Raw genomic sequence first — 15,324 nt, forward strand, 5'->3', positions numbered from 1 at the left:
CTCTGGTCTGTTACTATCCCCACATGTTTCCACTCTGGTCTGTTACTATCCCAATGTTCCACTCTGGTCTGTTACTATCCCCAATGTTCCACTCTGGTCTGTTACTATCCCCAATGTTCCCCTGGTCTGTTACTATCCCCAATGTTCCACTCTGGTCTGTTACTATCCCCAATGTTCCCTCTGGTCTGTTACTATCCCCAATGTTCCCTCTGGTCGTTACTATCCCCAATGTTCCACTCTGGTCTGTTACTATCCCCAATGTTCCACTCTGGTCTGTTACTATCCCCAATGTTCCCCTCTGGTCTGTTACTATCCCCAATGTTCCCCTCTGGTCTGTTACTATCCCCAATGTTCCCCTCTGGTCTGTTACTATCCCCAATGTTCCACTCTGGTCTGTTACTATCTCCAATGTTCCCCTCTGGTGTGTTACTATCCCCAATGTTCCACCCTGGCCTGTTACTATCCCCAATGTTCTACTCTGGTCTGGTACTATCCCCAATGTTCCACTCTGGTCTGTTACTATCCCCAATGTTCCCCTCTGGTCTGTTACTATCCCCAATGTTCCACTCCGGCCTGTTACTATCCCCAATGTTCACTCTGGTCTGTTTACTATCCCACATGTTCCACTCTGGTCTGTTACTATCCCAATGTTCCCCTCTGTCTGTTACTATCCCCAATGTTCCACTCTGGCCTGTTACTATCCCCAATGTTCTACTCTGGTTCTGTACTATCCCCAATGTTCCACTCTGGTCTGTACTATCCCCAATGTTCCCCTCTGGTCTGTTCTATCCCCAATGTTCCCCCCTTGGCCTGTTACTATCCCCATGTTCTACTCTGGCCTGTACTATCCCCAATGTTCCTACTCTGGCCTGTTACTATCCCCATGTTCCCCTCTGGTCTGTTACTATCCCCAATGTTCCACTCTGGCCTGTTACTATCCCCAATGTTCCACTCTGGTCTGTTTCTATCCCCAATGTTCCACTCTGGTCTGTTACTATCCCCAAGTCTATAGACCAGGAGCCAGGACCATAGTGGTAACTACACTATAGACGGGCCAGGAACCCATAGTGTACTACATATAGACCAAGGGACCCATAGTGTACTACTATAGACCAGGGACCCATAGTGTACTACTATAGACCCAGCGGCCTATAGTGTACTACTATAGACCAGGGCCCATTAGTGTAGCTACATTAGAAGACCAGGGACCCATAGTGTAACTACGATAGACCAGGGACCCCATAGTGGTACTATACTATTAGACCAGGACCCATAGTGTACCTACATTGGCCAGGGACCCATATGTACTACTTAGACCTATAGTGGACTACTATTAGACCAGGGGCCCATAGTTGGTACTACTATAGACCAGGACCCATAGTGTACTACGATACCAGGGACCCAGAGTGTACTAACTTATTAGACCACGGTAGCCCATAGTGTACTACTATAGACCAGGGACCCATAGTGTACTACTATAGACAAGGACCCCTAAGTGTAGCTACTATAGACCCAGGATCCCATAGTTGGTACTACTTTAGACCAGGGCCCAGAGTGTACTACTATAGACCAGGGACCCATAGTGTACTAACATATAGACAGGGCCCATAAGTGCACTACTAATAGACCAGGACCCTATAGTGTAACTACTTTAGACCAGGGACCTAGTAGTTGTACTACTAATAGACAGGGCCATAGAGTGTACTAACATTAGACGCAGGGACCTCAGAGTGTTAATACAATATAGGACCAGGGCCTCATAGTGTACTACATATAGACCAGGGGCCCATAGTGTAACTACATATAGTACCAAGGGACCCATAGTGTACTACTTATAGCGCAGGGCCCATAGTGGTACTACTATAGACCAGGGCCCTATAGGTGTATACTATAGACCAGGGCCCATAGTGTACTACTATAGACCAGGGCCCATAGTGTACTACTATAGACCAGGGCCCATAGTGTACTACTATAGACCAGGGCCCATAGTGTACTACTTTAGACCAGGGCCCATAGTGTACTACTTTAGACCAGGGCCCATAGTGTACTACATTAGACCAGGGCCCATAGTGTACTACTATAGACCAGGGCCCATAGTGTACTACTTTAGACCAGGGCCCATAGTGTACTACTATAGACCAGGGCCCATAGTGTACTACATTAGACCAGGGCCCATAGTGTACTACATTAGACAGGGGCCTATAGTGTACTACTTTAGACCAGGGCCCATAGTGTACTACTATAGACCAGGGCCCATAGTGTACTACTATAGACCAGGGCCCATAGTGTACTACTATAGACCAGGGCCCATAGTGTACTACTATAGACCAGGGCCCATAGTGTACTACATTAGACCAGGGCCCATAGTGTACTACTATTAGACCAGGACCCATAGTGTACTACTATAGACCAGGACCCATAGTGTACTACTATAGACCAGGACCCATAGTGTACTACTATAGACCAGGACCCATAGTGTACTACTATAGACCAGGGCCCATAGTGTACTACATTAGACCAGGGCCCATAGTGTACTACTATAGACCAGGACCCATAGTGTACTACTATAGACCAGGACCCATAGTGTACTACTATAGACCAGGGCCCATAGTGTACTACTATAGACCAGGACCCATAGTGTACTACTATAGACCAGGACCCATAGTGTACTACTATAGACCAGGACCCATAGTGTACTACTATAGACCAGGACCCATAGTGTACTACTATAGACCAGGACCCATAGTGTACTACTATAGACCAGGACCCATAGTGTACTACTATAGACCAGGGCCCATAGTGCACTACTTTAGACCAGGACCCATAGTGTACTACTATAGACCAGGACCCATAGTGTACTACTATAGACCAGGACCCATAGTGTACTACTATAGACCAGGACCCATAGTGCCCTACTTTAGACCAGGGCCCATAGTGTACTACTATAGACCAGGACCCATAGTGTACTACTATAGACCAGGACCCATAGTGTACTACTATAGACCAGGACCCATAGTGTACTACTATAGACCAGGACCCATAGTGTACTACTATAGACCAGGACCCATAGTGCACTACTATAGACCAGGACCCATAGTGTACTACTATAGACCAGGACCCATAGTGTACTACTATAGACCAGGACCCATAGTGTACTACTATAGACCAGGGCCCATAGTGTACTACTATAGACCAGGACCCATAGTGTACTACTTTAGACCAGGGCCCATAGTGTACTACATTAGACCAGGACCTATAGTGCACTACTATAGACCAGGACCCATAGTGTACTACTATAGACCAGGACCCATAGTGTACTACTTTAGACCAGGGCCCATAGTGTACTACATTAGACCAGGGCCCATAGTGTACTACATTAGACCAGGACCTATAGTGCACTACTATAGACCAGGACCCATAGTGTACTACTTTAGACCAGGGCCCATAGTGTACTACATTAGACCAGGACCCATAGTGTACTACTATAGACCAGGACCCATAGTGTACTATTATAGACCAGGGCCCATAGTGTACTACTATAGACCAGGGCCCATAGTGTACTACTATAGACCAGGGCCCATAGTGTACTACATTAGACCAGGACCCATAGTGTACTACTATAGACCAGGACCCATAGTGTACTACATTAGACCAGGGCCCATAGTGTACTACTATAGACCAGGACCCATAGTGTACTACATTAGACCAGGACCCATAGTGTACTACATTAGACCAGGACCTATAGTGCACTACTATAGACCAGGGCCCATAGTGTACTACTATAGACCAGGGCCCATAGTGTACTACTATAGACCAGGACCCATAGTGTACTACTATAGACCAGGACCCATAGTGTACTACTTTAGACCAGGGCCCATAGTGTACTACATTAGACCAGGACCCATAGTGTACAACTATAGACCAGGACCCATAGTGTACTACTATAGACCAGGGCCCATAGTGTACTACTTTAGACCAGGGCCTATAGTGTACTACTATAGACCAGGACCCATAGTGTACTACATTAGACCAGGACCCATAGTGTACTACTATAGACCAGGGCCCATAGTGTACTACTTTAGACCAGGGCCTATAGTGTACTACTATAGACCAGGACCCATAGTGTACTACATTAGACCAGGGCCCATAGTGTACTACATTAGACCAGGACCCATAGTGTACTACATTAGACCAGGGCCCATAGTGTACTACATTAGACCAGGACCCATAGTGTACTACTATAGACCAGGACCCATAGTGTACTACTATAGACCAGGACCCATAGTGTACTACATTAGACCAGGGCCCATAGTGTACTACATTAGACCAGGGCCTACAGTGTACTACATTAGACCAGGACCCATAGTGTACTACTATAGACCAGGACCCATAGTGTACAACTATAGACCAGGACCCATAGTGTACTACTATAGACCAGGACCCATAGTGTACTACTATAGACCAGGACCCATAGTGTACTACTATAGACCAGGACCCATAGTGTACTACTATAGACCAGGGCCCATAGTGTACTACTATAGACCAGGGCCCATAGTGTACTACATTAGACCAGGACCCATAGTGTACTACTATAGACCAGGACCCATAGTGTACTACATTAGACCAGGGCCCATAGTGTACTACATTAGACCAGGACCTATAGTGTACTACTATAGACCAGGGCCCATAGTGTACTACTATAGACCAGGACCCATAGTGTACTACTATAGACCAGGGCCCAGAGTGTACTACTTTAGACCAGGGCCCATAGTGTACTACTATAGACCAGGACCCATAGTGTACTACTATAGACCAGGACCCATAGCGTACTACTTTAGACCAGGGCCCATAGTGTACTACTTTAGACCAGGGCCCATAGTGTACTACTATAGACCAGGACCCATAGTGTACTACATTAGACCAGGGCCCATAGTGCACTACTATAGACCAGGGCCTATAGTGTACTACTTTAGACCAGGACCCATAGTGTACTACTATAGACCAGGGCATATAGTGTACTACTTTAGACCAGGACCCATAGTGTACTACTTTAGACCATGGCCCATAGTGCACTACTTTAGACCAGGGCCCATAGTGTACTACTTTAGACCAGGACCCGTAGTGTACTACTATAGACCAGGGCCCATAGTGTACTACTTTAGACCAGGGCCGATAGTGTACTACTTTAGACCAGGGCCTATAGTGCACTACAATAGACCAGGACCTATAGTGTACTACTTTAGACCAGGGCCCATAGTGTACTACTATAGACCAGGACCCATAGTGTACTACTATAGACCAGGGCCCATAGTGTACTACTATAGACCAGGGCCCATAGTGTACTACATTAGACCAGGGCCCATAGTGTACTACTATAGACCAGGGCCCATAGTGTACTACATTAGACCAGGGCCCATAGTGTACTACATTAGACCAGGGCCCATAGTGTACTACTGTAGACCAGGGCCCATAGTGTACTAATTTTGACCAGGGCCGATAGTGTACTACTTTAGACCAGGGCCCATAGTGTACTACTTTAGACCAGGGCCTAAAGTGTACTACTTTGACCAGGGCCCATAGTGTACTACATTAGACCAGGGCCCATAGTGTACTACTATAGACCAGGACCCATAGTGTACTACTATTGGCCAGGACCCATAGTGTACTACTTTAGACCAGGGCCTATAGTGTACTACTATTTAGACCAGGGCCCATAGTGTACTACTATAGACCAGGACCCATAGTGTACTACTATAGACCAGGACCCATAGTGTACTATTTTAGACCAGGGCCCATAGTGCACTACTTTAGACCAGGGTCCATAGTGCACTACTTTAGACCAGGACCCATAGTGTACTATTTTAGACCAGGGCCCATAGTGCACTACTTTAGACCAGGGCCCATAGTGCACTACTTTAGACCAGGACCCATAGTGTACTACTATAGACCAGGACCCATAGTGTACTACTATAGACCAGGACCCATAGTGTACTACATTAGACCAGGGCCCATAGTGTACTACATTAGACCAGGGCCTATAGTGTACTACTTTAGACCAGGACCCATAGTGTACTACTATAGACCAGGGCCTATAGTGTACTACTATAGACCAGGGCCCATAGCGTACTACTTTAGACCAGGGCCCATAGTGTACTACTATAGACCAGGGCCCATAGTGCACTACTTTAGACCAGGGCCCATAGTGTACTACTATAGACCAGGGCCCATAGTGTACTTCTTTAGACCAGGGCCCATAGTGTACTACTATAGACCAAGGCCCATAGTGTACTACATTAGACCAGGGCCTATAGTGTACTACTATAGACCAGGACCCATAGTGCACTACTATAGACCAGGGCCCATAGTGTACTACTATAGACCAGGACCCACAGTGTACTATTTTAGACCAGGGCCCATAGTGCACTACTTTAGACCAGGGCCCATAGTGTACTACATTAGACCAGGACCCATAGTGTACTACTTTAGACCAGGACCCATAGTGTACTACATTAGACCAGGACCCATAGTGCACTACTATAGACCAGGGCCCATAGTGTACTACTATAGACCAGGACCCACAGTGTACTATTTTAGACCAGGGCCCATAGTGCACTACTTTAGACCAGGGCCCATAGTGTACTACATTAGACCAGGACCCATAGTGTACTACTTTAGACCAGGACCCATAGTGTACTACATTAGACCAGGACCCATAGTGTACTACTATAGACCAGGACCCATAGTGTACTACTATAGACCAGGACCCATAGTGTACTACATTAGACCAGGACCTATAGTGTACTACATTAGACCAGAGCCCATAGTGTACTACATTAGACAGGGGCCTATAGTGTACTACTATAGACCAGGACCCATAGTGCACTACATTAGACCAGGGCCTATAGTGTACTACTTTAGACTAGGGCCGATAGTGTACTACTATAGACCAGGACCCATAGTGTACTACTATAGACCAGGACCCATAGTGTACTACTATAGACCAGGACCCATAGTGTACTACATTAGACCAGGGCCTATAGTGTACTACTATAGACCAGGACCCATAGTGTACTACATTAGACCAGGGCCTATAGTGTACTACTTTAGACCAGGACCCATAGTGCACTACTATAGACCAGGGCCCATAGTGTACTACTATAGACCAGGACCCACAGTGTACTATTTTAGACCAGGGCCCATAGTGCACTACTTTAGACCAGGGCCCATAGTGCACTACTTTAGACCAGGACCCATAGTGTACTACTATAGACCAGGGCCCATAGTGTACTACTATAGACCAGGACCCATAGTGTACTACTATAGACCAGGACCCATAGTGTACTACATTAGACCAGGACCTATAGTGTACTACATTAGACCAGAGCCCATAGTGTACTACATTAGACAGGGGCCTATAGTGTACTACTATAGACCAGGACCCATAGTGCACTACATTAGACCAGGGCCTATAGTGTACTACTTTAGACTAGGGCCGATAGTGTACTACTATAGACCAGGACCCATATTCCACTACTTTAGGGAATAGGGTGCCATTAGGGACGGAGGACATGCTGATATGCTGATCCACTTGACAATGGAAAACATTTAATTTCCTCTTTCCGTGAGCCATCTCATATTTCCCTGTCAGCTACCAGTTTATGACATGGGGAGAGGCTAAGCTGTGAAGTCCCACTAGCTAACACTTCAAACTCTAAAGTTGTCTTTAAAGAAGGGGTATTTTGAGACAACTTGTGCATGGCTGTAAAGCCGATTATTTGCATCCCAAATATTCAGTATTACACTAAAGCACGAAGAGTGAGTAACATTAGACACCGCTTATACCCAGAGTAGAGGGGGAGGAGAGGGGGAGGAGAGAGAGATGGAGGGAGGAGAGGCGGAGGGAGGAGAGGGGGAGGGAGAGAGGGGGAGGGAGGGAGGAGAGGGGGAGGGAGGAGAGGGCGAGAGGGGGAGGGAGGGAGGGAGGAGAGGGGGAGGGAGAGAGGAGGGAGAGAGGAGGATGAAGGGTAGAGAGAGTATCTGTTTCGGTGGAAAGTTCCTCACATGTTTGAACGATTTTGAACTGTTCTGCATTTCATCTGGCTTTTCATTAATTTAGACTGACACTAGGATCAGAAGATAAACAGTGGATGATATTACAGGACGAGGCAGGGAGGGCCTCCTGTTGGTTCAGAAGTTAAACATTAATAATGAACGATCTTTGTGATGGTGTTAATTTATAGACTACAGGTACATAAACTAATGAAAATGCTATTGTGTTCTTTGAAATACATTTATTACATTTATTATCTTTGCAATAATATATATGAAATGTATTTATTAGACTGTGAGAATGTTGACGTGTCAATGTCCCTCGAGGCCAGGCTTTTCTAGTGTTAAAATGTAATGATATAAAAGTGAATAAGAGATTTCCACAGCAAACCTCCTTTGTTCTTTGTTGTGAGGTTGTCCAATTGTTCTGTGCTGTGCTGCTGTGCAGTTTCTACAACAGGTCTAATGAATGATGTGGGCTGTTTTGGCCTGACTTTAGTTCAGACGATAAGAATTCATGAAACAAGTGGCCACAGACAGAAAGCGCTTGTTCTCCTCAAAGGCCTCTGTGTTCCTTTGTGTTCAGTCACGCCAGGGGAGAAATGTCCACCAGAGCTGTTGCCAAATAATTGAATGTTAATTTCTCTACCATAAGCCGCATCCGACATCGTTTTAGAGAATTGGGCTCCCGAGTGGCGCAGCGGTCTAAGGCACTGCATCTCAGTGCTAAAGGTGTCACTACAGTACTTGTAAAGCTAGAATGTTGTCTTTTTTAAATGTATTTAACCTTTATTTAACTAGGCAAGTCAAGAACAAATTCTTATTTACAATGACGGCCTCCCCCTCTCCTCCCATAGGGCGGCGCACAATTGGCCCATCGTCATCCGGGTTTGGCCGTCATTGTAAATAAGAATTTGTTTTAACTGCCTTGCCTAGTTAAATAAAATGTTAAATTAAGAAGAAAAAAGGAAAAAAAGTTGTCAGTACGTCCAACCGGCCTCACAACCGCAGACCAGGTGTACGGCGTCGTGTGGACGAGCAGTTTGTTGATATCACCATTGTGAACAGAGTGCCCCATAGTGGCGGTGGGGTTATGGTATGGGGCAGGCATAAGCTACAGACAACGAACACAATTGTATTTTATCGATGGCAATTTGAATGCATGAAAATAATGTGACGAGATCCTGAGGCCCATTTTGTTTAAGGTATCTGTGACCAACAGACGCATATCTGTATTCCCAGTCATGTGAAATCCATAGATTACTGCCTAATGAATTCGTTTCAATTGACTGATTTCCTCATTATAACTGTAAGTCAGTCAAATCTATGGAATTGTTGCTTGTTGCGGTTATATTTTTGGTTCAGTATATAGCTTATCTTGCCAAGATAAATCCATTACGTCTTGCTGATGAAAACAGGCTGTTATTTTCTGTAAAACACTTTGAACAGGACCCCTTTCCTTTCTCTGGGACATAGTTGGAGATACAGCCATACAGCACCCTATTCCCTATGGGTCCTGGTCTAAAGTAGTGCACTGGATAGGGAACGTGATGCCATTTTGGACACAACCACAGAGTAATGTAAATGAAACAAACCTGACTGTTTCTTGTAGCGGAACTTTCCATCCCTATACATCATTCCCCTGTCATCCTGTCAAAACAAATCTTATACGCTCCCCCGATGGCATTTCCTGTTTGAGAAATAATTACAGACTATAATGATATAGCTTTTGAGTGCCTCCCTAATGGCACCCTATCCCCAGTATAGTGCACTATGGGCCCTGGTCAAAAGTAGTGCACTATAAAGGGAACATTTGGTACACATCCGTATTGAGTTGGCTAAGGTGACAGTCACAGTCCCTAAACAGTGGGCTTAGCCAGTTCAGATGAGAATATGTCTTCTTCTTCTTCGTGGCTCAGATGAGAATATGTCTTCTTCTTCTTCGTGGCTCAGATGAGAATATGTCTTCTTCGTGGCTCAGATGAGAATATGTCTTCTTCTTCTTCGTGGCTCAGATGAGAATATGTCTTCTTCGTGGCTCAGATGAGAATATGTCTTCTTCTTCTTCGTGGCTCAGATGAGAATATGTCTTCTTCGTGGCTCATCTACATATTCTGTGTATTGGTCAAACAGATTACCACGGATGAACTACCAATTGACTGTTTCATCAATTTATAAACATAATTTACTGTGGTGTATTTTGAGACGGTCCCTTAAATATGTAGTTAAGTAGAGGTGTGGGTTAGAGGGTTGGTGTAGCCAGATCACAATACAACATGGTACCGTACGCTACAATAACATCCAATACAGGGTTGGTGTAGCCAGATCACAATACAACATGGTACCATACGCTACAATAACATCCAGTACAGGGTTGGTGTAGCCAGATCACAATACAACATGGTACCGTACGCTACAATAACATCCAATAGAGGGTTGGTGTAGCCAGATCACAATACAACATGGTACCGTACGCTACAATAACATCCAATAGAGGGTTGGTGTAGCCAGATCACAATACAACATGGTACCGTACGCTACAATAACATCCAGTAGAGGGTTGGTGTAGCCAGATCACAATACAACATGGTACCGTACGCTACAATAACATCCAGTAGAGGGTTGGTGTAGCCAGATCACAATACAACATGGTACCGTACGCTACAATAACATCCAGTACAGGGTTGGTGTAGCCAGATCACAATGCAACATGGTACCATACGCTACAATAACATCCAGTACAGGGTTGGTGTAGCCAGATCACAATACAACATGGTACCGTACGCTACAATAACATCCAGTAGAGGGTTGGTGTAGCCAGATCACAATGCAACATGGTACCATACGCTACAATAACATCCAGTACAGGGTTGGTGTAGCCAGATCACAATACAACATGGTACCGTACGCTACAATAACATCCAATAGAGGGTTGGTGTAGCCAGATCACAATACAACATGGTACCGTACGCTACAATAACATCCAGTACAGGGTTGGTGTAGCCAGATCACAATACAACATGGTACCGTACGCTACAATAACATCCAGTACAGGGTTGGTGTAGCCAGATCACAATACAACATGGTACCGTACGCTACAATAACATCCAGTACAGGGTTGGTGTAGCCAGATCACAATACAACATGGTACCGTACGCTACAATAACATCCAATACAGGGTTGGTGTAGCCAGATCACAATACAACATGGTACCGTACGCTACAATAACATCCAGTACAGGGTTGGTGTAGCCAGATCACAATACAACATGGTACCGTACGCTACAATAACATCCAGTACAGGGTTGGTGTAGCCAGATCACAATACAACATGGTACCGTACGCTACAATAACATCCAGTACAGGGTTGGTGTAGCCAGATCACAATACAACATGGTACCGTACGCTACAATAACATCCAATACAGGGTTGGTGTAGCCAGATCACAATACAACATGGTACCGTACGCTACAATAACATCCAATACAGGGTTGGTGTAGCCAGATCACAATACAACATGGTACCGTACGCTACAATAACATCCAATACAGGGTTGGTGTAGCCAGATCACAATACAACATGGTACCGTACGCTACAATAACATCCAATACAGGGTTGGTGTAGCCAGATCACAATACAACATGGTACCGTACGCTACAATAACATCCAATAGAGGGTTGGTGTAGCCAGATCACAATACAACATGGTACCGTACGCTACAATAACATCCAGTACAGGGTTGGTGTAGCCAGATCACAATACAACATGGTACCGTACGCTACAATAACATCCAATACAGGGTTGGTGTAGCCTTTTTGTGACCTAGAACAATATCATTCAACACAATGCTATTTTCATGGTCCATCCAATCACATTTGGAATTGACAATAAATGTGGACATCAATTCAATATAAAAGGTTTCAGTACATTGCCGCTGGCAGCCAACCTACTCAGTTACTCTGAATGTGCTATGCCTGACATCACTGTTCGGCTGCAAAAACTGACGTCTGGCATAGCTATGGCACTACCAGGCTAACTGCATTGTTGAGCCTCCATTACACCAGCCTCAGTTAAAGGCAGTTAAAGGGCTCAGTATTCCACTAGTCTTGCTCGCCAGAGTCATGGCTCTGCAGTGTGGTTGTGGGAAGAGACTAGTATGCCACATGCTACTGCACCGTTCCCTGGACCTGGACTTCATTCTGCATCCTCTTTCGCTAGGCTGCTATAAGCTAACTATAATGGGGTTGGTATATTTGCTATTTGAAAAAGTGTCCAGATAATTTCAGAGCAGAGAACTTGGTGAACAGACATAGTGGGATCTGAGAATAGTTGAAGCACCTTAACCGCTAAATTAATGTCTTAAATGGGACAAGAAAAAGTTTTTTTTTTGTTTTTACGGACCTCATCATTACACAGCCTCTCTGGGTTCGCTGCTATATGCTAACTATTAGTAACAATATCTGTGACTTTATAACGTAAAAAATTGGCTACACATTACAGATGTAGGGTATTAATTTGAGCCAGTTTTCTACAGCAGGAAATGTTAATCAGTATGTGGATTATAATTCATGGACATTTGTGTCGGGGTTAATACATTATTCATTCGGGGCGAATTAAATCTGAAATGTCAAAGTTGAAATGACAAACTTTAGAAGTCTTTTTTTTAAACTCAAATACACTACAAGTTTGCATTTCCTGCTTTACAGGAAAATTCTCCGCAACAAAAGAGTGATCAAATTAAGATCCTACATATGTAATAGGCCTATAACCGCAATAACCGATAGGACGGATCTAATCTGTACTAAATTAAAATAGAACAATGAAGTTGATGACCACTTTCTCATGGCATACATAAAGAGGATATAAATAGTTGAAATAATAGAATTGTTACCAAGCGTCTCCTCTCCTCTTCCACTGTGTTCAGTAGCTGGGAAAACTCCTTGAACGACTGGGCTGGAAAAGAAAGAACATACAGGATCTCTTTAATCTAATATCAGTTCCGGGTTAAAGGTCATATACACAGTATGAACATGTGAGTTATTAACGTGGGAAACATCAATGTGGCAGAGGATCGATATAGGTTCCATTAAGTAAATATGCATTGATCTATAGTATCAGGTACTTAAACTACTGTAATGGAGTTCACAGGATGAGTCAATGGATTAAATCATAAGTATGGGTTCAATAAGCATGACAACACAGGGCCCTGGGTTCAATAAGCATGACAACACAGGGCCCTGGGTTCAATAAGCATGACAACACAGGGCCCTGGGTTCAATAAGCATGACAACACAGGGCCCTGGGTTCAATAAGCATGACAACACAGGGCCCTGGGTTCAATAAGCATGACAACACAGGGCCCTGGGTTCAATAAGCATGACAACACAGGGTCCTGGGTTCAATAAGCATGACAACACAGGGCCCTGGGTTCAATAAGCATGACAACACAGGGCCCTGGGTTCAATAAGCATGACAACACAGGGCCCTGGGTTCAATAAGCATGACAACACAGGGCCCTGGGTTCAATAAGCATGACAACACAGGGCCCTGGGTTCAATAAGCATGACAACACAGGGTCCTGGGTTCAATAAGCATGACAACACAGGGTCCTGGGTTCAATAAGCATGACAACACAGGGCCCTGGGTTCAATAAGCATGACAACACAGGGCCCTGGGTTCAATAAGCATGACAACACAGGGCCCTGGGTTCAATAAGCATGACAACACAGGGCCCTGGGTTCAATAAGCATGACAACACAGGGTCCTGGGTTCAATAAGCATGACAACACAGGGTCCTGGGTTCAATAAGCATGACAACACAGGGTCCTGGGTTCAATAAGCATGACAACACAGGGTCCTGGGTTCAATAAGCATGACAACACAGGGTCCTGGGTTCAATAAGCATGACAACACAGGGCCCTGGGTTCAATAAGCATGACAACACAGGGCCCTGGGTTCAATAAGCATGACAACACAGGGCCCTGGGTTCAATAAGCATGACAACACAGGGTCCTGGGTTCAATAAGCATGACAACACAGGGTCCTGGGTTCAATAAGCATGACAACACAGGGCCCTGGGTTCAATAAGCATGACAACACAGGGCCCTGGGTTCAATAAGCATGACAACACAGGGTCCTGGGTTCAATAAGCATGACAACACAGGGTCCTGGGTTCAATAAGCATGACAACACAGGGTCCTGGGTTCAATAAGCATGACAACACAGGGCCCTGGGTTCAATAAGCATGACAACACAGGGCCCTGGGTTCAATAAGCATGACAACACAGGGCCCTGGGTTCAATAAGCATGACAACACAGGGTCCTGGGTTCAATAAGCATGACAACACAGGGCCCTGGGTTCAATAAGCATGACAACACAGGGTCCTGGGTTCAATAAGCATGACAACACAGGGTCCTGGGTTCAATAAGCATGACAACACAGGGCCCTGGGTTCAATAAGCATGACAACACAGGGCCCTGGGTTCAATAAGCATGACAACACAGGGTCCTGGGTTCAATAAGCATGACAACACAGGGTCCTGGGTTCAATAAGCATGACAACACAGGGCCCTGGGTTCAATAAGCATGACAACACAGGGCCCTGGGTTCAATAAGCATGACAACACAGGGCCCTGGGTTCAATAAGCATGACAACACAGGGTCCTGGGTTCAATAAGCATGACAACACAGGGCCCTGGGTTCAATAAGCATGACAACACAGGGTCCTGGGTTCAATAAGCATGACAACACAGGGTCCTGGGTTCAATAAGCATGACAACACAGGGCCCTGGGTTCAATAAGCATGACAACACAGGGCCCTGGGTTCAATAAGCATGACAACACAGGGCCCTGGGTTCAATAAGCATGACAACACAGGGTCCTGGGTTCAATAAGCATGACAACACAGGGCCCTGGGTTCAATAAGCATGACAACACAGGGTCCTGGGTTCAATAAGCATGACAACACAGGGTCCTGGGTTCAATAAGCATGACAACACAGGGCCCTGGGTTCAATAAGCATGACAACACAGGGCCCTGGGTTCAATAAGCATGACAACACAGGGTCCTGGGTTCAATAAGCATGACAACACAGGGCCCTGGGTTCAATAAGCATGACTGAAGCATCCCATGGCTGAACCCTGGCTAGACTGGACCTGTTACAGTAACAGAACCCTCCCATGGCTGAACCCTGGCTAGACTGGACCTGTTACAGTAACAGAACCCTCCCATGGCTGAACCCTGGCTAGACTGGACCTGTTACAGTAACAGAACTCTC

The 15,324-nt window shown here is 45.4% G+C and overlaps 1 protein-coding gene across 1 annotated transcript in view; it reads right to left on the reverse strand.

The window, feature by feature from the left end:
* LOC120018024 (rho GTPase-activating protein 42-like) overlaps positions 1–15,324 on the reverse strand; it is a 97,468-nt gene that overhangs the window by 17,472 nt on the left and 64,672 nt on the right. Inside the window, exon 3 of the mRNA XM_038960978.1 lies at positions 12,940–13,001. Within this exon, the coding sequence (XP_038816906.1) occupies positions 12,940–13,001 (62 nt within the window). The remainder of the gene's footprint in view (positions 1–12,939; positions 13,002–15,324) is intronic.

Source organism: Salvelinus namaycush, chromosome 23, assembly GCF_016432855.1.
Source record: "Salvelinus namaycush isolate Seneca chromosome 23, SaNama_1.0, whole genome shotgun sequence".
NCBI lineage: Eukaryota > Metazoa > Chordata > Actinopteri > Salmoniformes > Salmonidae > Salvelinus > Salvelinus namaycush.